We start from the raw sequence: 22,485 nt of genomic DNA on the forward strand, positions 1-22,485 counted from the left end.
TCTCACTAATAGTACTGTGATTTTTTTCCTGCTCCTTTAAAATTTTCTATATGTTAAAATAATACCATATTATAATACATGAGTAGTACTTTGGTCATCTAAAAAAGTTAATAAAGAAATATTAATATACCAATGGATAAGTTTAATAGCAAGAAAAAGTGGTTCACTTTCCAGTACTGGCTAAGAATCTCTAATCCAGAAATCCAAAATGCTCTAAAACCTGAAACTTTTTGAGTGCCAAAACGACACTAATGAGCAGAAAATTTCACACCTGACCTCATGTGACAAGTTGTAGTCAAAATATAGTCAAAATTTTGTTTCACGCACAAAATCATTTAAAATATGCCATAAAATTACCTTCAAGCTATGTGTACAAGGTATATATAGGAAACATAAATGAATTTCATGTTTAGACTTGGGTCCCATTCTCAAGAGACCTCATTATATATATGCAAATATTACAAAATCTGAAAAACTCCTTAAAACATTTCTGTTCTCAAGCATTTTGGATAAGGGGTACTCAAACTGAAATAGTGAGTAAAGATTATTAATACAAAAAACTCCCATTGAGGAAAATTAGAAAAACATGGGAAACCGGGGGGGGGGGGGGGGGGGGTGACTGAAAACATCAGACAATTTAAGATGCAGTTAAGAATCAGTAGGCCAAGATCCAAGAGAAGGATATCAGAGAAGTGTGTTAGGTATGTGGGGCAGCTTTTCCCTTGGGGGCACCGAGAAGAGGCAGCTGAGAAGCTGAGAAGTGAAGAAGAGCTTTTTACAGCCTCACAAGGCAAAGGAGACAAAACTTAAAAGAGTTCAGATCCACCAAAGGTAGAAAGCATGGGAAATCCCATGCCCTCTGACATTCCAAAAGAATTTCAGTAGAGAACCAAAAATCATTTTAAGGAGTGCACAAACGCACACCAAATTTGAAAAAAAAAAAATTATAAACTATTGATCTGAAAAATACAATAACCAACATTAATATCCCAATGGATGGGCTTTAACAGCAGCAGATTTGATACACTGTAGTGAGAATTAGTTACCTAGAAGATAGATGAGAAGAATCCATACCAGATTAAAGCTCAGAAAGACAAAGGAATGGAAAACAGAGAAGAAATGTAAAGGACGAAGTAAGAAAGTCTAACGTACGAGTAAAGAAAAAGAATGGGTCAGAAGAAATGTTTGAAGAAATAATGATAGAGAATTTTCCTAAACTGACAAAAGATATCAAACCAGATCCAACTAGCCCAAGAAAACTTAACAGTATAAATTTTTAAAAATTTACACCTAGTCACATTATAGTAAAAACTGCTAAAAATCAAAGACAAAAAGAAAATCTTAAAAGCAGCCAAACCCTTCCCACCAGCAAATGTTACTGTCAAAGGAGCAATAAGTAGACTGATAGCTAACATGTCAACCACAGATAACGGAATGATCTTCAAAGAAATTTCTAAAAAAATAATCTACCAACTAGAATTCCATATCTAGCAAAAATGTTAATTAAAGTAAACCCCTAATGAAATAACAGATCTAGGTGATGATCATCAATGGTCACTAACATCACAAAACAGATAAACTGGATATTTCATTCCTCTGATGGAAGCACATACCACCCACCACCTACGAAGTATTCTTTCCAAAATACTGAATAGAATCTGATCATGCTGCTAGGTTTAAATGACAATTCTTAGGAAATACAGGGGTAAAGGAAAATATTAAATAAAACTACGGATATGCGATCAGCATATTCCAGGATGTGGGGACCCTATGTAGAGCAAATAATTTGGTTTCTTCGGCAACAACAAAAAGTAAAGAGGAGGGCCTACAGATTAAGAGATTCAAAATAACATCAACCAAGTGTAATGTATAGATCTTGCTAGAATCCTGACTTCAAGAAATCAAAAGACATGGATATGGATATGCATATGCATGTGTATATGTGTGTATGACAACTGAGGAAAATTGAGCACTGACTCGGTATTTGGTTATATTAGGGAATTACTAATATATTTTTAGACAGCATAATGTGTTGTGGTTATGGTTTTTTTAAAGTCCTTATGGTCTACAGACACATCTGAAATGCTAATGGATGAAATGTAATGCTTCTGAATCTGATGCTTGCTTCATAACAATTCAGCAACAGTGGCATGGAAAAGATGGAACAAAAGTGGCCACAATTTGTAATTGTTGAAGCTGGGTAACTGCTACATGGAAGTTCATTATACTAAGCTCATAACTTTTATGTAAATATAAGAGAGAAACACATTTAAACCATAAAGATACATTTATAACTGAAGCTATAATTATAGGTGAAGCTATAATAATAACAAAGCAGACTTCAAGGCAAAAAAACATTGTTGGAGATAAAAATGGACACTTCATAATGATAAAAGTTGAACTCACCTGGAAGATGTAATAGTTCTAAATTTGTACCCATCTACTAATATGACCTCAAAAATATAAAGCAAAAATTGACAGAACTACATGGATCAATTGAGAAAAAAAATCACAATCACAATGAGAGATTTTTTAATACATCTCTCTCAGTAACTGATAAAGTGAGCAGAACAAAAAACGAAAAACTAGCAATATATTAGAGTTGATCAACAGAATTAACAAATTTGCTCTAATGAACAGATATAGAAGCCTATATTCAACAAATACAAAATGCTGTCTTTTCAGGCACACAGAGTATTTATCAAAACTGACTCTGTTTTGAGTTATAAGTCAAATGCCAACAAATTCCAAAACACTGAAATTATACACAGTATGTTTCCTAAACAATGCAATTAAGCTTGAAATAGCAAAAACAGGCTTTTAAAAATCATCAAATAGTTGGAAATTGAGAAATACAATTCTAAATAACCTAGGAGAGCAAGGAAGAAAGCACAATTAAATTTAAAATATATTTAAACTAAATATAATGAAAAATCTTTTTTCTCAGAACAGGTGGGATGCAGCAAAAGCAATGCTTAAAAGACATTTAGACACTTAAGTGAATATATCAGAAAAGAAAAAAGGTTGAAGATCATTAAGTATCCATCTCAAAAAGTTAGAAAAAGAACAGCAAATTGACTACAAAGCCAAAGGAAACAGGAATAAAAGTTAATGAAATAAAAAACACATATACAAAAGAGAAGATCAACAAAATCAATAGTTGGTTCTTTGTAAAAATCATTAAAACAAATAAACACCAAATGAGACTGATCATGAAAGAAAAGAAAGCACGCACATACAGCCAATGTCAAGAATGAAAAGTGGGAATTGAAGACACAAGACAGGCCCTGTCCTTTGTAGCCATGTTTGATGCCACATGGCTACATGAAACCTAGGAGGACCAGGAAAGACCTCAGGGATAGTACCTACACTGTGGTTTCGAAATTCTTTTCAGAAAGTTAAAATCTTAAAGTCATGTTATCTTAAGTTAAAAAAGATAATCATAAAATGTCTGAGTCATTTATAAGGTAAAATACTAAAACATTAATTGTTAAACGTAAGTTTAAGTTTATATACCTTGATGTCTTATTTTTATATGATATAAAAAACTAAATATATTTAGGTGTGCCAATAAAAATTGGGAAGTGACTAAAAAAAGAATGAAAAGTGGGACATAAGTACAGATGCTGCAGACACTAAAACAGTTCATAATAAGGATATTAAGAATAAATTTTTGCCAATAACATCTGAAAGTTCAGATGAAACAGAAAAATTCATAGAAAAATATTATAATTTTGCCAACTCACAGAATTGAAAAATCTGAATAATCCTATAACTATGAAAGAAATTAAATATGTAAAGGGAATTTCCTTTTGCCTTTTATATACTGTTTCCCAAAAACAGTAGGGGGAAAAACCTAGAATAAACATATCATATTTAAGGGTGAAATGTGAGACTGGAAACAAGGATGCCCACCATCACTATTTCTAGTCAACACTACATGGGAAGTTCTAGTCAGTACAGTGTCAAGAAAAAGAAAGAAAAGGTGTAAGACTGGGAAAGGAAGAAATAAAACTGTCATTTACACACAATGACTGTACACAGAAAATCCAAAAGAATCTACAGAGTATCAGAATAAACAACAATTGTCAGGTTGCTAGACACAAAAGTCAATATATAAAAAACAAAGGACATTTATATATATTTGCAACACATAACTGACAAACTGCTTTTACTCAGAATATATAAAGAATTCTCCAATCTGTTTTTTAAAAGAAAAAAAAACAACAGAAAAATGGGTAAGACATGAACAGGTACTTCATAAAAAAAGATGCAAATGGCCAATAAACACATGAAAGGATGTTTAACCCTATAACTCAACAGAGAAATATAAATTAAAGTCACAATGAGATACCTGAGATACCACTACTATCAGAAAAGCTAAAACATTAAAATACTGACAATACTAAGTGTTGATAAGGACACTGAGCAACTGGAACTCTCAAACAAGGATAGCAGTGGTATAAACTGATACAACCACCCTGGAAAATTCTTAGGCATGATTCACTAGTATTAAAAACATATATATACCCTACAACCTCACAATTCTACTCCAGGACATACACCTAATACAAATGTGTATATATGTGTACCAAGACATATATACAAAAGGGCATCAAAGAAATGTAAATTAAAATGAGATATCACTACGCACCTATTAGAATGGCCAAAATCCAGAATACTGACAATGACAAATGCTGGTAAGGATGTGGATCAACAGGAACTCTCATTCATTGCAGGTAGGAATGCAAAATGGTACAGCCACTTTGGAAAACTGTTTGTTGGTTTCTTAAAAATTAAATATACTCTTTCCATAAGATACAGCAATTGTGCTCCTTGGTATTTACTCAAAGGAGTAGAAAACTTATGACCCACAAAAACCTGCACACAGATGTTTATAGCGGCTTAATTCATAATTTCCAAAACTTAGAAGCAACCAAGATGTCCTTCAGTAGGGGAATGGATAAACTGTTGTATATCTAGACAATGGAATATTATGAAGCATTAAAAAGAAATAAATTTGATGAAAAGACATAAACAGACTTAAATGCATATTAAAAAGTGAAATAAGCCTATCTGAAAAGGCCACATACTGTATGATTTCAACTATATGACCATTCTGAAAAAGGCAAAACTATGAAGACAGTAAAAAGATCAGTGGTTGCCAGGGGCTGGGGAGGGATGGATAGGCAGAGTACAGAGGAATTTTAGGACAGTGAAAATACTCTGTATGCTACTATAATGATGGATACATGCCATTATATGCTTACTCCTCCAAACTCGCAGAATGTCAACACCAAGAGTGAACCCTAAAGTAAACTACAGACTTGGCGTGATTATGACGTGTTGGTGTAGGTTCATGATTTGTAACAAATGTAGCACTCTGGTGGAGGATGTTGATAATGGAGGAGGCTATGCATGTGTAGGCACAGTGGATATACTAAGGCTGTGGTCCCCAACCCCTGGGCCATGGACCAGTACCAGTCCATGGCCTATTAGGAACCAGGCCACGCAGCTCACGGTGGGGGTGAGGGGTCACAAGGGAGCAAAGCTTTATCTGCATTTATAGTCACTGTCTCCCATCACCCCCGGATGGATTTGTCTAGATGCAGGAAAACAACCTCAGGGCTCCCACTGATTCTGCAATATAGTGAGTGTATAATTATTTCATTATATATTACAATATAATAATAATAAAAAAGAAGTATACAATAAATATAATGGATTGAATCATCCTGAAACCATCCCTACCACCCCACCCCCAGTCCATGGAAAAACTGTCTTTCCTGAAACCGGTCCCTGGTGCCAAAAATGTTGGGGACCACTGTACTAAGGGAAATCTCTGGGATTTCCTCTCAATTTTGCTATGAACCTTACACTGCTCTAAAAAAAACAGTATTTAAAAAAACTTGAAACAACCCAAATATCCATCAACAGTAGTAAACACATTTGGATATATTTATACAATTTAATATAAACAGCATTATAAATGAACTATAGCTAAACTCAGAAATACAAATGAAACTCACAAACAGTATTAAACAACAGGATTCAGACAAAAGAATATCTACCATATGAATGAAATGATGTATAGTTCATACAAAGTTCAAAAAATAGATATAACTTCCTTGAACAGATGAATGGACAAATTGTGGTACATCCATAAATGGAATACTACTCAACGGTAAAAAGGAATAGGGTGAATCTCAGAAAAATTATACTAAGTGAAAGCAGCTGGACATTAATATGTACTGTAGGACTCCATTTATATAAAATTCTAGAAAATGCAAACTAACCTAAGTGTCAGAAACAAACCAGTTGCTGCTTACGGATGGGGAGATAGGGAAGGGCAAAAAGGAGGGATTACAAAGGAGATGATGAATATGTTCACTATTTTTATTGTGGTTATGGTTTTCAAAAACTATACCTATGTCGAAATGTATCAAATTATACACTTTAAATATATGCAGTTTATTGTATGACAATTATACCTCAATAAAGTTGTTAGGAGGAAGTGAGGAAGGGAAGAAGGGAGGAGAAAGGAAGAGTAGAAGGGAGAAGAGGAGGAAGGAGAGAAAGTCAGTCTGAATGACTGACTTAGGAAGGTATTTAACCTTTCTGACCCCAATTTTCTCATTTATGAAATGGGACTTAGAATTTTGAGAGCAAATGAGATAATGTAGCAAAGTCCTTCATGTACAGGACATATTTAAAAGTCTACCTTTTTTCCCTTTCTGTCTCATTCACTCCTTCAATAAATGTGACTATTCTGTTGTACCAGGCTCTGTACCAGGCACTGGGATACAACAGAGATTGTCTCACAAGGGAACATAAGAACAAATAACAAAAATGAATAATTACAAAATTTTATAAATACTACAAAGAGACATATTATACTGAGAGAGATTACAGTAAGTGTTTTTTACCTAGTCAGAGAGATGAGGAAAAATATCCATGGAGCAGCAAGCACACTGCTAAGCTCCAAAGAATAAGTAGGCACTAACTAGGTGAAGAGAAGAATAAGTACATACAAAGCCTAGATTGGAAAAAGCCTGTCAACAAAATGACCAATATCTCTGAGGTGGAAGGAATAAGGAGGAGCCTGTACATCATGTATCTCTAAAGTCTTTATAAAATTTTTTATTATTCATTTTTGTTATTTGTTTCTGTTTTCCTCTATGAAACAACATTCTGTTGTGTCCCAGCACCTAGCAGAGCCTGGCACAATAAGGCTTGAAAGGTAGTCAGGGGTCCGACAGTGCAGGCCTATCTTAAGAGCAATGGAAAGCCCTTGAAATGGTTTAAACAGAAAATGTAACAAACTGATCTGTACTGTAGTTCAAAAAAAGCACTCCAACTACGGTACAGAGAATAAGTTGCAGGAGAACAAGAGTGAATGTAGATAGACCAGTTAGGAGCTGTTGCTTAAGTTCAGGCAAATATAATGATAGTTTGGATGACCACAGCGAAGTTAGAGATTCATTCTATCAAAAAATCTTTACTGAGGGTCTACCAAGTGCCAAGCACTATACTAAGCACAGGAGATAGAGTGAAAAGACAAAATAAGCAAAAAAGATAAAAATCCCTGCCATTGTAGGGTTTATATTTTAGTGGGGAGAGACAGAAAAATAAATAAGTAAAATACCACTTATATCAGACGGTTATAAGTACTATGAAGAAAAATAAAGGAGGGAAGGAAGAATGAAAGGAGGGGTTGTCTCACTGCCCATGGAATCAGAAAGGGCTAGCTAGATTCTGGGCAAAGAAAGGATGACTCAGGAATCCTGGGCTCCTTATGGTGACTGATACAAACAGGGCTAAAAGGCATAAGGATATCTGTCCTGATGGTCCCAAAGTAGACAGTGAGAGTAGTGAGGTAAATGCTGGGGAAAAGGAAAGGCTAGGGGTCATGCCAGGAGACGCAGAGTTCTGGGGCCTCTCTTTTACTCCTGCCAATAATAATGTAGAAGCTAAGGTAGGGATAGCCTTACCCAGAGCACTTATAGCTTTTGGACTCCTCCTTGACTTTGGTAGAGAGGTGGAAACAAGAGGACTGGTCTCATGTGGAATAGTTTATTGCCCAATTCCTACCAGTCTGGAAATTCCATGAAGGGAGAAGCTGTATCTTAACCACTGTATTCCCATAATACAGACAAGTGTCTGTCCCACAGCACACATGGGACATATATTATGGAAAGAATAAAAGAATGAGAGCCAGTTGTGGTGGTGCACCCCTTTAATTCCACCTACTCAGGAGGCTGAGGCAAGAGGATCGCTTGAGCCTAGGAGTTTGAGACTAGACTGGCCAACATAGCAAGACCCTGTCTCTGAAAAATTTATTAATTTAAAAAATGAATTAAATAAATGAAAGGAGTATTGTATTTAAAGGCAAAGTATCCCTACATTATCAAGGTAAAGATTTTAAATGTGTTCATATAAACAATTACTAAGCGGGGCTAGACACAAAATGGCTTTAAGAAGTAGTACAGTAGCTTTGAATTGTTTGATTTTGAATCATAATCAAGTTATATTGATTTTTAATAGTGTTTAAATTGACTTATATTCTAAGAGTCTTAAAGACAATTGCATTTTATAAATTTCCAAGATTTAAAAATATATACTTAGGACTATCTAAATTAAAAGTTATCAAATACATAATTAAACCAAAGTTCAGAAAACTTAGTTTTTAGTTTTTTCAAATTATTTTTGCATTTTTCTTTAAAGAAATGCTAATATTTTATCCTAAAACATTCCTTTTTTAGTTGTATCACCTTGATAGCACATTCAATGGAAAATATGTAGATAATATTTTCAAGCAATAATTTGCAAATCAGGAGTTTAACAATGTCATTTAGAGTCACTATATAGCTCTCACGTGCATAGATGACAGATAACTACTACTTTAAAATATAATTGTCTTGTACCTTTTAAAAGTGTGCATTCATTACTTTATTCCAAATCCAAATACAAATTTCTCATTTATAGTCTAAAATGTAAATTGCTATTAAGTTGTTAAACAAATTACTAATAAAAAATACATACCTTTCTCTTACAAAATCTGCTAGTTCTTTTGTCGATATCTGTCCATGTTTCATATTATGGTAGAGGACATCAAAGCCACTATTTTTTTCCCCCTAAAATTTAAAAAGATTATTAGTTTAACAAAAAACAGCTAAAAATGACTTCAGAATATAATAACCCTACACTAACTATATGAAATTCTTATGCTCAGGTGAGCTCTTTTTCCTTAATTTAATGATTTTTATTTACACTATTATTTTAAACTGTATCAAAGTTATAACTTGCTCTGATAAAGTTTATAATTTACTATATATACACATACATACATTCACACACATATGCACATATTCTATAATCACCCATAAGGGTACAATTAATGAAATTAAGTATGAAACTTTAGTGAATAACATGCAGATAATTTAGAAAAGATAAACATGGACCTTTTTAAACACATTACCAAATCCCATTTCAATTCTTTTAACACAGATTAAGGGATTCCTGATTATTTAACCCAGCAGAGTTTGTGCTTTAAAATAACTAAATCTTGATTTCAGAGTCAAGACAGTCAAGAGTCAAGTACTAGTCACATACTAGTCATATAAGCATGGAACATCACAAAATACTTATCATTATTCTTTCAGTAAACAACTTGAGAAGAGAGAAAAGGGATAAAATTTTAACAAAAGAGAAGTAACAGGCTATTTGCTAGAATTTGATTACAGGGAAATTAATAGAACGATGTCACTACATAATCCTAGAAAACCTTAATTGTTGTTTATAAATTCTAAATTAGTAAAACATAACAAAGATAACAAACTTCAACTTATTAGGTGAAATAATAAACAATTAATAAACTAAGCTTAACAGCTCTCTTTACCATTAGCAGTTTTCATTTTTCTTCAGTGAAAATGAAACAATGAAGAATTGAATATATTTGCTGGACATAAAAGTGATAACATGACCAAGTGTTATACAATCTGAAACCTAATTTTTTCCACAATTTTCCAATAACAGAAAACAAAGAACTTCTTGTTATGTCCAAGTGATCCCTAATAACCTCATCAGCTAATATAGCAAGCTATTAGTTTATCATATACACAACAAATTAAAATGTCATATCTAGAATGAGATAATATAAACAATATCCTTAGCATTTTGAACACCCATTTCCATTTATCAAGAAGAATATAACATAAAGCCATAGTCTCTTGTGAATACAAATATTTCCATTTGGCTTCTGCACCTTTCCATGTTTAAGAAAAAGAAAATATTTATTATCTAACTTTAGCTTTTAATTTATGCTAGGTTTTTCAAGCAAATTTATTCCAGCCAAAATAAGAATATTCTTTGAGGTAACCATTATCACTTGCCTACAGCAAGCAAAAATAGTATCACGCAAATAAGTAAATTAAATTACATATAGACAAAAAATGAAGGGCCTGAATCCTCCAAGGCATTCTATTACATGACTACAATACAGAAACTACATATATCTGACTAGACTACCCACCAAATCCTATAATATTGTCAGGAACCCTGAAATAAGCAAACAAACCAGAAACAAACCTGAAATCTAAAACCATAAAATCCGAGGCTCTCATGCCTTAAGGTTCTCACCTGACACCTACTAGTTCTCATGGGCATGTAATTCTAACAAGTCAGACTACCTGTGTTCCCAATGTGAGTCACAAATACTTAAAGGGAAAATTAGAAAAGGTTTGGAAGTAAAGGGCTATCAAAAGGCACACAGACTATTAGAAGAAAGAAATTTGCCAAGCTTACAAGAGAATGAACAAAAAAATCTTTTTTTAAAAAAAGGAGACAAGATGATGGCCATCTAGTTATTGGGACAACAAGGTCCTGGGCATTTCAATGTTACAGTACTGTAAACATTAAGCAATTAAGAAAAGGTTAAGTTACATTCAGCAATCTGTGTTCTGATTAAGAAGTCCTTGAAGGAATAAGCTATTTATTCGGAAAATTCAGATATCCGAACAGCATATTACTTAGGAATTTTCAGTAGAAGGAATGAGGTTCATTTGTTTTTTATACAATATAGTAATAGTAATATAGTAACAGTAATATAATATACCTTAGGAAACAGTACTAGCTACTCCATCTCTCAGGTCTTCAGGTGGAAAAAAAGGAAAACTCATCCTAATAGGGCTTGTGATGCATAAGAATTACTTAACAGTTAAACATAAACCCCCTGGATGATTACAAATCCATTTGTTATTTCTTCTTATTTGGGAATTCCTTAATTTTGAGGTCAAAAAATGTCACTACATCCCATCCCTTCCCCTCCCTTCGCTTCCCTTTCCCCTCTCCTTCCCTTCTCCCTTCTCTCCCCTCCTCCCTCCCTTCCCTCCCTTTTTTTTTTCCCCCTTCAGAGATAGGGTCTCTGTCACCCAGGCTGGAGTGCACTGGCACAATCATAGCTCACTGCAACCTAAAATTCCTGGGCTCAAGTGATCTTCCTGCCTCAGCCTCCCAAGTATCTGGGACTATAAGGGTGCACCACCAGATCAGGCTAATTTTTATTTTATTTTTTGGAGAGACGGTCTCACTCTGTTGCTCAGGCTGGTCTTAAAGTCCTGGCCTCAACTGATCCTTCCACCTCAGCTTCCCAAAGTGCTGGGATTACAGGCATGAGCCACTATCCCTGGCCAAGCAAGGAGAACTTGCTTTTCCTTGGCTAATTACAAAAACATAAAAGTACAAATAACTTGACAATAAGCCTTTATTAACAAATTATGTCTAAAAGTGCCTTGTGGTCTTCAATGTTTTATTAAAAAACTGTAAATGTTCCTGCCCTTTGATCCAGCAATTCCATTTTTAGAATCTATATCACAAAAACACATATACAAAGATAAATGTGGAAGAATATTCACTACAGTACTGTTTATAATAGTGAAAAATCAGAAACTCAAAACATCCATAAACATTATTGGTTAAATAAATAAATGACAGTATATATCTTACAACGAAAAATAGTGTTTTTTAAAAGACTCCTGCAGTAAAAAAAAAAAAAAAAAAAGTGCAGATTTTTAAGTACTAATTTTAAAAATCTGCCCAAATATATTATCAGTGGGGAAAAAAAAAGCAGGATGCAATTATTTATAATAGCCAAAAATAACCTTATGTTGGCAACAACCTAAATGTCTACCAACTGGTGAATAGACAAAATGAAGTACATCCATACAATAGAACACAATTTAACAATAAAAAGTAACAAACTACTGGCACGTGCTACTTCATGGATGAGCCTCATAAATATTTTGCTAAATGAAAGAAGCCAGAAACAAGAAGCCACATATTGTATAATTCCATTCATACAAAATGTCCAGAATAGGCAAATCTACAGCGAAAGAAAGTGGATTAGTGGTTTCCTATGGCTGAAAGTGGGAAAGAGCATTAACTGTAAATAAGCATAAGGGATCTAATTATCGGGGGGATAAAAATGTCCTAAAACTGATTTATGATGATGTCTGTACCACTCAGTAAATTTACTAAAAATCAATGAATGAATTGTGCACTTAAAATAAGTAGATTTTATGATATATAAAATATACTTCAATAAAGCTGTTTTAAAAAGGTACAAAACTGTACACGATTCCATTTTCACTAAAAAAAGCAATGTTGCATATACACATATAGAAAAAGAATCTGAAGGTGTATACAGCAATCAAACTATTAATAGCACATTAGCTCTGGGAAGTGGGATAATTAGCATAGATTAACTTTCTAATAAAAATAAGGAAAAAAATAATAAGTAAGTCAAATGTTTAATACAGAAATAACAGAATTAAAAGCTATAATGACAATTTTAAAATGTCATCTTCTCTCAAGTGTGCTGTAATTGTTGACATAAAACCTTGATTATCAACAGCTATTTTTTCCATCTTAAGTTTATTATTTTTTATAACAGCTTTGTTGAGATACAATTCACACACCATATAATTCACTCACTTTAAGTTACAATGCAATGATTTTTAAGATATTTTTACAGAGTTGGGCAACCATCACCACAATCAATTGGGGTGATGAAAATTAGAACATTTTCCTGTGTTAAGTATCTGACAAACTTCCGCATAGATACTGCTATAGTTAGAAATGTTCAGCTTACCTTTTTTAATCAATAAATTCTTGCAATGAAATGTTCATTAACTGACAGAAATAGCTATTAACACCATTACTGTCCAAGGAAGACAATTACAATGAAGGTTTGCACTTAGATGGGATCTTTTATCTGCTGATCTCAAAGCATTTTACAAAGAGAGAGCACTCTCACGTAATGTACACAGACTGTGACATGGGGCAAATAAAATCTCGTTATAGTCCAATACAAACAAGTGTTTAAAAATCTTTGTAATAACTCCTAATATGAAGTAGAAAAAAAGAAGTTTTATCATGCTTGGAAGATGTAAGTCCACAACCATTATAGGTCCTTTAAAAGAACACAAATTTCCTAGTATGTGTAATTTCCTCTTACTATTCTAATTAAGATGACTGCAGTTAACAGTTTGATGTACATCAGTCTAGATTCCTTTTTGCACACATATAGTAACATGTTACTTTCCTTCTCCATGGTGAGATGGGGTCTCACCATGTTGCCCAGGCTAGCCTCCATATCCTGGGCTCAAGCTATCCTCCCTCCTCTGCTTCCTAAATAACTGGGATTACAGGTGCATGCCACCGTTCCCCCCTTGGTGTTACTTTTTAAGATGAAAATGAGATCATATTAAGTATATTGTTTTGCACCTAAATTATCAATTAAACTAAATCGAGCTAAAAGATAATTAAATTATAAGTCACCAAGTCATTAAAAATGTTTAATTTTTTTTCCAGTCTAATACAGACTCCGCAAGTGAGTTATCCTTAAAATTTCAAAGCAAAAAGTTTAAACAAGTCATTAAACCTATTTCTGAAACCCAAAGACAATTTTTCTGGTTGATTTTATAACATAAATTTATATTTAAATATATATATGAAATACAATCTAACACATTCCCACTTGAAGAAAAACATGCAATAGTATGAAACTTCTCCTTTAATGAACTTTTTAAAGGCAACAGTAAACACTAAAACTCAAAAACCTGGATGGTATTCACTTTTGATGAATCCAAGAGTTGGAAAATAGAAGATAGATTACGTATAGTATAGTCACATTACAAATTAAAAAGTTGGTTTTACCAAGTTTCCTTTTTAGCTTTTTACAAAGGTTTTGGAGAGGTAAGAGAGGGTAAGGAGGTGCTGTCCTGCAAATATCAATAACATGCCTAACCTTCCTCTCAACTCCAAATCACCTCAAAAAAATAATAATAATAACTAATAAATAAATATCAATTCCCACCCTGTGTACATTTTCCTTTTACTCTAGTTTTTATTGGCATTTATTATATAACCATGGACAAGTCACTGCAAATTTAACATTAACATATGTTTGATATAGTCTCACTTTATCCTGCCTTATCTGAAAATCACCATAAAACATATAACTAATTCTAAAGATTTTTTTTTTTTATTTTAAGAATAGACCTCATAGAAGTGAAAAACCTATAGAGATACTTTTGATGGGAATTCAAAAAATATGCAATGACAGCTCTCCAGTGCCATTTTTGCTTTGAAAACTGCTAGAGGGAAGAGGATATAATAGAGGCACACTTCATTTTACTGCACATCACTTTATTGCACTTTGAAGATAATTATATTTTTTACAAATTGAAGGTTTGTGGCAACCCTCTGTAGAACAAGTCTATCAGTGCCATTTTTCTAACAGCATGTGCTCACTTCATGTCTCTGTGTCAGCTTTTTTAGCAATAAAGTTTTTTTAAATTCAGGTAATACATTCAGACATAATGCTACCACATACTTAATACTAGTGTAGTGTAAATGGTATAGTATAAACAATACTTTCATATGCACTGGGAAACCAAAAAAATTGTGTGACTCAATTTACTATAGTGATCTGGAACCAAACCTACATCTCCAAGGTATGTCCATATGTGCAAGCTGTTTTTCTACAAGTAAACAGGATGTTCAGCCACAAGATACAACCTCTTCTAGTCACCATTGTGTACTGTATTTGTACAGTAGTTCCCCACTTATCCACAGGAGATATGTTCCAAGACCCCCAACGGATGCCTGAAACTTAAGAGATGGTACAGAACCCTCTATATACGTTTTTTCAAAATGATAACCAAGACGGCTACTAATTGACTAACAAGAGGGGAGCATATCCATAGATGCACTGGACAAAGCGATAATTCACATCCCAGGTGGGACAGTGAGAGATTTCTTCATGCTACTCAGAACGGTGTGTAATTAAGAACTTATGAATTGTTTATTTCTAGAATTTTCCATTTAATATTATGTTTTCAGATTACAGTGGACCTTGGGTAACTGACAGCAGGGAAAGAGAAGCCGTGGAGAAGTGGGGACTACTGTACATTGGAATTTTCAGTCATGATCTCTAAAAGTATTCTGCAGAGCTACTGGCAAGATATTGCTAAGGCAGTAAATAGTGATTAAAATATGTAAAATGGGTACTGCTCAGCAGTCAGAACTATTTGATACAGGTACAAAAGTGACTCAATCATATTTATTGGCTGACTGAAGGAAAGAAAACATATTACATTTCAAAAAATTACTTTTCTCACCCCTCAGATACTCCTCCCTAATCTTTAAATTATAACTCACCTCTTCCAGTTAGTTGAATCCTTAAAGCCGCCTAAACAGATATTACATGGGCTCAGTAAAAAACACAAAAGCAGCAGTGTGAAATAATCTTTTTTATTTTTGTATCTTCTGAATTTTCTGTAATATTCTATCAATATAAATAAAAGTATTTTTCATTACTTTCAAAATGAAAAAAAGAAAACAGTGATTTCAGCTTTGTCAACTCTTCAATCTAGAAAGCTACTTTCTTAAACTGGCATCTTGTTCACATCAGTACTTAAATCTCTAGTCCTAGTAATTCACAAGTGAAAAAAAAATGGAAGTAATCAAAGTGTCCAAAAGGGGAGTGGTTAAAAAAATTATAGCTCATCCATTCCATGGAAAGCTATGCAGTCACCGAAAATATTTCAAATACTTAATCACATGAGAAAAATGCTTGATGGTAAAATCATTTGAAAATATCAAGATACAGAACTATATGGTAGAAACCATCTTGAATGCTGTGTTTTTAAAGAAAACCATAAGGATAGAGGGAGAGGCTACAGGTAATTTTTATTCTGTATTCTTCTGTATTTTGCCTATCACAGAATGGTCATAATTAGAAAGGTAAATTGTCTTCATTTGAGGCTGTTTTTTCAACCAACTAAAAACTCACATTTCTTGGTTTCAAGGCACCACCACCACCAATTTGCTTTACTTATATATTATACCTTCCTATTTTTCCCCTAAGGTCAAGCAATCATGCTTGTCATATCTCCCACAACTTTTACTCCTGCAGTTCCACCACAGAGCATGACTATCTCAACTTCATCACACAGGTTAACACTTTCCAATTTCATCCTCTCTGGCTATTCCAGCAACGTGCTCCAGCACCTTTAACAATACAGTAGATTTAATTATAGGTCTCAGTTACTGTTGTGCTATTGTTTTTGTTTCTCCACACATCTGACCAATTTATGCTTATCTTTATGGAGCAGATTGCTACTTAACTTCTTCCAAACCTAACATTCGTTAATTTTTCCACACTAAGATCAAAAGCCAAGTCTTTATTCCCTTTCCTTTATAAGTCTTCATAGCACCATATTTCCATTTGGATTTCTTAGGGTACTTTGGTTAACTGTTCTAGAATTATGATATCAGGAAGGATAATCTCAGGAGATACCCCCATGACTCAAAAAACTACTTCCAAAGGGCTTATATGAACCAAATGTGCAGGATGATTCAGAGCATAACTGTTCTCCTCTCCTTTGCTTAAATAATTTAAGTAGTTCTGAAAGGATTAGGGCATTTAGGATTTAGTGTGTAGAGCTAGAAAAGAATCCAGATATCAAAATTTTTATCCTTTCCAATGTCAATGTTCTCAAATCCTCCCCTGAACTGAACTTACGCAGACTAAATCAGTATCAATTTTTCACTTCCAAATTTCTCCTATGTTTAAGGCAAAAATACAAAACAAACAAATCACACCCCCCCCCAAAAAAATTCTAAAGGCCTCACAATAAAATTTAGTGTAATCTAAAATAGTGTAATTTTATAATGTCTACCTGTCAAGTCTTCTTGAACAAGTTAAGATGAATCCGTAGTCTACATTTTTTCATAAGCTTGGCACAGTGAAAGCAATTTGGACATGGCTAACCTGCTAACAGTTATACAATGATACCTTTTAATTTAGTGTATGTTATTTGCTCTTTTACATAGGTTACCTCTAGAAAGCTAGATAAGAAATTTAAAGTGGTGATTGCCTTTCAGGAGATCTTGACTGGCAAAAAAGAGGGATATTTTATACTGTCTTCCCTTTCGTATCTTTTGAATATTAAATCATATAAAACTTACAAATCCATTAATTAATGCAAAAAATAAACATTATACATACATACAGTTTTGGTCTATCATCTGATAGGATCAGTCCTAAGTAGGTATCCCAAACTATAATATTTGGAAATATTATAACAAAGAAACACAAATATAACAAGTAACAAAAAGCCTATATTCCGGGTTTCTATGGTCATCTCAAATAATTTTTTAAAGATATATATTCTTAAATTTTCTTGTGGATAAATAGCCCCAAAGAATGTGTGTGTGTGTATTAGTCTCTCATCTAGGATACTAAATTTAGATTAGATAATGAAGCAAAAATATAATAATGTTGTACATTCCAAAGTCCTATTAATAGCAATTTCAGATTTTTAAAATACATTTTAATCCTCCCAGCTTATCCGAGTGATGAAAGATCAAACTTTAGATATACAACCAAGTGCTCCAATTTAATCTAAAGTTAAAGTATGACAAAACGAATGAAATCAACAAATGAAATGAGACTTCTGTACAGGTTAAACAGTAAGAGAAATAAGGAAAAACTTCAGCATAAAAATACCTAAGATAGGCCGGGTGGGGTGGCTCACGCCTGTAATCCTAGCTCTCTGGGAGGCCGAGGCGGGCCGATTGTCTGAGCTCAGGAGTTCGAAACCAGCCTGAGCAAGAACGAGACCCCCGTCTCTACTAAAAATAGAAAGAAATTAATTGGACAACTAAAAATATATAGAAAAAAAAGCTAGCCGGGCATGGTGGCGCATGCCTGTAGTCCCGGCTACTCGGGAGGCTGAGGCAGGAGGATCACTTGAGCCCAGGAGTTTGAGGTTGCTGAGAGCTAGGCTGACGCCATGGCACTCTAGCCCGGGCAACACAGTGAGACTCTGTCTCAAAAAAAAAAAAAAAAAAAAAAAAAAAAAAAAAAAAAAAAAACCTAAGATAATTGTTCTTTGTTCATTTTTGATGTGCTGACTAGAGGTAACCTCTGGAAAAGTCACCTAACTAAAAATATCAGTTCATTACGACGTGATATATACTAAAGAATACTATTTAGTGTCTTTGGGTAAATGCTTCATATCTCATACAGATTGAAACTACTATGTAAAATGAGGTTTATAAGGTATTCAACTCAAGTAGTTTTGCTTACTTATTTTTCCCCCTTTAAAAATTATTACCTATGAAATTCATTCCTTTAATAATTTTTTACTGCTGAATTAAACCACCTAGGTTTACATAAAAATATAAAGCCATTTTAATTACTATGGTGCAATGTTGTTACAGATAATCTCAAGAATATTATAAACTAGTACTCAACTCTTCCTTTGAAAAAGATGTAGAGAAATACTTCCTCACAATAATATTGATCAATACTTTTTCAAAGTTATGTAATCTTTTGAAGAACTAACAATTGTTTTTTACATATTAAAAGCAATGGTGTGGATTTCTGCTATCAAAATTATTTTTGCTAACCAATTTTAATAGAAAAGAAAAACATTTTCAGCTTGATTATCAATGGCACTATACTTTGTGGCAAAAACTGACTTATCAGCAACAAAACACCTTTTGTGTAGAAGTTCTGAATACATTTTTTTCTTGAAAGTACATTAAGTAAAGGAATTTTTAACTTAGCATATAGTTTTAATTGAGAAAAAACTATACTTAAAAAAAAGGGATGTGCTGCTTTCGAAAGAGCTTGAACAGAGTTTCAGTGAGTGATTCAAACTTTCCTCTAACAAATGCCATAACAAAAAGGTTTGTCTTTATATGCTCCTATGTGGGGGAAAATAATTAATAGGTTGTTTGGTTAGAAGCCTAAAACTTCAAAGGTTCCCATTACCGCACTTTGACAAGTATTTTTTTATTTATTTAACTGATGAAAATTGTATATATTTACCATGTACATGATGTTTTGAATTTTGGCAAATTTTATTTCCTTTTAACAGTGCCACTTTAAACATTAGGGGGAAATAAAATTAATAAAATTTACATATTTCAGGATCATTTATAAAACAATTCCTCTATGATCCTGAAATGTGTAAATTTTTAAGTTGTTTTAAACAGACAACTATCAAATTCTCAGAAGTTAGTTAGTTTTTAGACTTTCCTGGCTCATTTAGCCTCCTCTGGAGCTTTTAAAGCTCCAGTTTAGAGCTTTCAGCCCCATTTCCAGGCTGGGAAATAAATAAAATGCAGCCTATTTTACTATTTGTTCTCAATAGTGGAAGTGAAGGCAAAGACTGAAACAAAAATTAGATTTGGGGTTCTACCTAGATTTCAGATAGCCAAATTTATTTCCATTCCTCTGCTAACAAGGACAGAGTAGGAGCACACAAAAATGTGTACAAAAATACTCAGAGAAACATTACTCAGAAGCATTATTCATAATAGGCTAAAACTTGAAACAAGGATATGCTCAAAGCTCAATAAACAGAACACGAAACATAACTTTAAAATGTTAAGATGCGATTTCGAATTAAGTTAGTAAACTTAAAAAACATTCATGCAGCAAAAATATGCAAAGCATTTACAAGAACCTCAATTTTTAAACGATCTTTATAAAAGTGGGGTTTTTTTGTTTGTTTTGATTTTTTTTGAGGTAGGGTCTTGCTCTGTTGCCCAATTGGAGTGCAATGCTGTGATCATAGCTTACTGTAACCTCGAACTTCCAGTCTCAAGCGATCCTCCTGCCTCAGCCTCCCAAATAGCTGGGACTATAAGCATGTATCAACACACCCAGCCAATTTTTAAATTTTTTGTAGAGACCAGGTTTCACTATGTTGCCCAGGCTGATCTCAAACTCCCAGCCTCAAGCAATCCACCCACCTCAGCTTTCCAAAGTGCTGGAATTACAGACATGAGCCAGTGCACCAGGCCTTTAGAAAGTTTTTATAAATTGCCATCGTAAAACATAATGCCTACAACTGACAAGCTAATCCTAAAATTCATATGGAAACAGAAGGGACTCAGAATAGTCAAAATAACCCTGAAAAAGAAGAAAAAATCTGGAAGACTCACAGTTCCTGATTCCAAACTAACTATACAAAGATATAGTAATCTAAATAGTGTGGTACTGGCTGTCATAAGCCTAGACAATGGAACAGAATTGAAAATTCAGAAATAAACCCATACATCTCTGGTCAATTGATGTTCAACAATGGTGCCATAATGTAATGAGAAAAGAGCTTTTTCAACAAATGGTGCTGGAACAAAAATATGCAAAAGAATGAAGTCATATCCCTTCCTTGCATACAAAAATTAACTTCAAAAGTATCACACACCTAAACAGAAGAGCTAAAACACACTCTTGCAAGAAAACTTAGGAGTAAATCTTGGGTTAGGCAAAGGCTTCTTCCACACAACAAAAGCACTAGTAACAGAAAAAATAGATATGTTGGACTTCACCAAGACTTCATTAAAATTAAAAACTTCTGTGTTACTTAAAATGACACCATCAAGACAGTGAAATGGGCCGGGCGCGGTGGCTCACGCCTGTAATCCTAGCACTCTGGGAGGCCGAGGCGGGCGGATCGTTCTGAGCTCAGGAGTTCCGAGACCAGCCTGAGCAAGAGCGAGACCCCGTCTCTACCAAAAAATGGAAAGAAATTAATTGGATAGTTAAAAATATATGTAGAAAAAATTAGCCAGGCATGGTGGTGCGTGCCTGTGGTCCCAGCTACTCAGGAGGCTGAGACAGTAGGATTGCTTGAGCCCAGGAGTTTGAGGTTGCTGTGAGCTAGGCTGACGCCACGGCACTCGCCCCAGGCAAGAGAGTGAGACTCTGTCTCAAAAAAAAGACAGTGAAATGACAGCCCACAGAATAGGAGAAATATTTGAAAATCATACATCTGATAAGAAATGTGTATCCAGAAGATAAAAAGAACTCAATAGTAAAAAGACAAATAGCCCAATTTAAAAACAGGTATTGGATCTAAACAGACATTTCTCCAAAGAAAATATAAAAATGGGCAATAAGCACATGAAAAGATGTTCAACATCATTAGCCATCAAAGAATGCAAAGCAAATCCACAATGAGATACTACTTCACATCCATCCATTAGCATATTATATTTTTTATAATAAAAAGGACACATGCTCAGTGTTGGTGGAGAAACTAGGACCCACAGGCATTGCTGGTGGGATCTTAAAATGCTGCAGTCACTTTGAAAAGTCTGGCAGTTCCTCAAAATGTAAAAAATAAAGCTACCATATGACCCAGCAATTCCATTCCCAAAAGAAATAAAAACATAACGTTCACACAAAAACTTATGCGAAAATGTTCATGGCAGTATTATTCATAATAACCAAAAAGTGAAAACAACCAAATGTCCATCACTGATGAACGGATAAAATATGGAATGGAATATTATCTAGCCATAAAAAGGAATTGGACTGATACATGCCAAATTATGGATAAACCTTGAGGAACATTATGCTAAGCGAAAGCAGCCAGTCACAATGGTCCCATTTATAGGATTATGTCCAGACTAGACAAATCTATAGAGGCAGAAAGTAGATCAGCTGCCTAGGGCTGGGGCAGAAAGTAAATGAGGAGTGAGTGCTAAGGGGTACAGCGATTCTTTCTGGGACAATGAAATTGTTCTAAAATTGATTGTGGTAATGTTTGCACAACTCTATGAACATATGGAAACCCCTGAATTGTACACTTTGAATAAGTATATTTACGGAATGTGAACTGTATCTCAATAAAGCTGTTAAGAAAAAAAGCCACCTAACATCTATTATATACATTGCTTGTGGAAAACAAGAAACAGTCAAGACAAATAACTACGAACTGATTTGATTACTAAGACATTTAGCATTAAGAATTCAAAATACACTGCTGATTAACTGAAAGACACCCCCCCTTTAAATATTTCTAAATCTCAACTAAAATGGGATTGTAGTACTTGCAACTGTCAGTACATAAAAATGGAATTCATCCAAGATACCTGAGTAAACACGTTACTTTCCTGTAC

General features: G+C 33.8%; 1 protein-coding gene across 1 annotated transcript in view; it reads right to left on the reverse strand.

Moving 5' to 3' along the window:
• Positions 1-22,485, reverse strand: part of FCHO2 (FCH domain only 2) — a 120,426-nt gene that overhangs the window by 96,970 nt on the left and 971 nt on the right. The window contains exon 2 of the mRNA XM_012664629.1: positions 9,043-9,134. Within this exon, the coding sequence (XP_012520083.1) occupies positions 9,043-9,134 (92 nt within the window). The remainder of the gene's footprint in view (positions 1-9,042; positions 9,135-22,485) is intronic.

Source organism: Propithecus coquereli, unplaced genomic scaffold, assembly GCF_000956105.1.
Source record: "Propithecus coquereli isolate 6110/MARCELLA unplaced genomic scaffold, Pcoq_1.0 Scaffold9, whole genome shotgun sequence".
Classification (NCBI taxonomy): domain Eukaryota; kingdom Metazoa; phylum Chordata; class Mammalia; order Primates; family Indriidae; genus Propithecus; species Propithecus coquereli.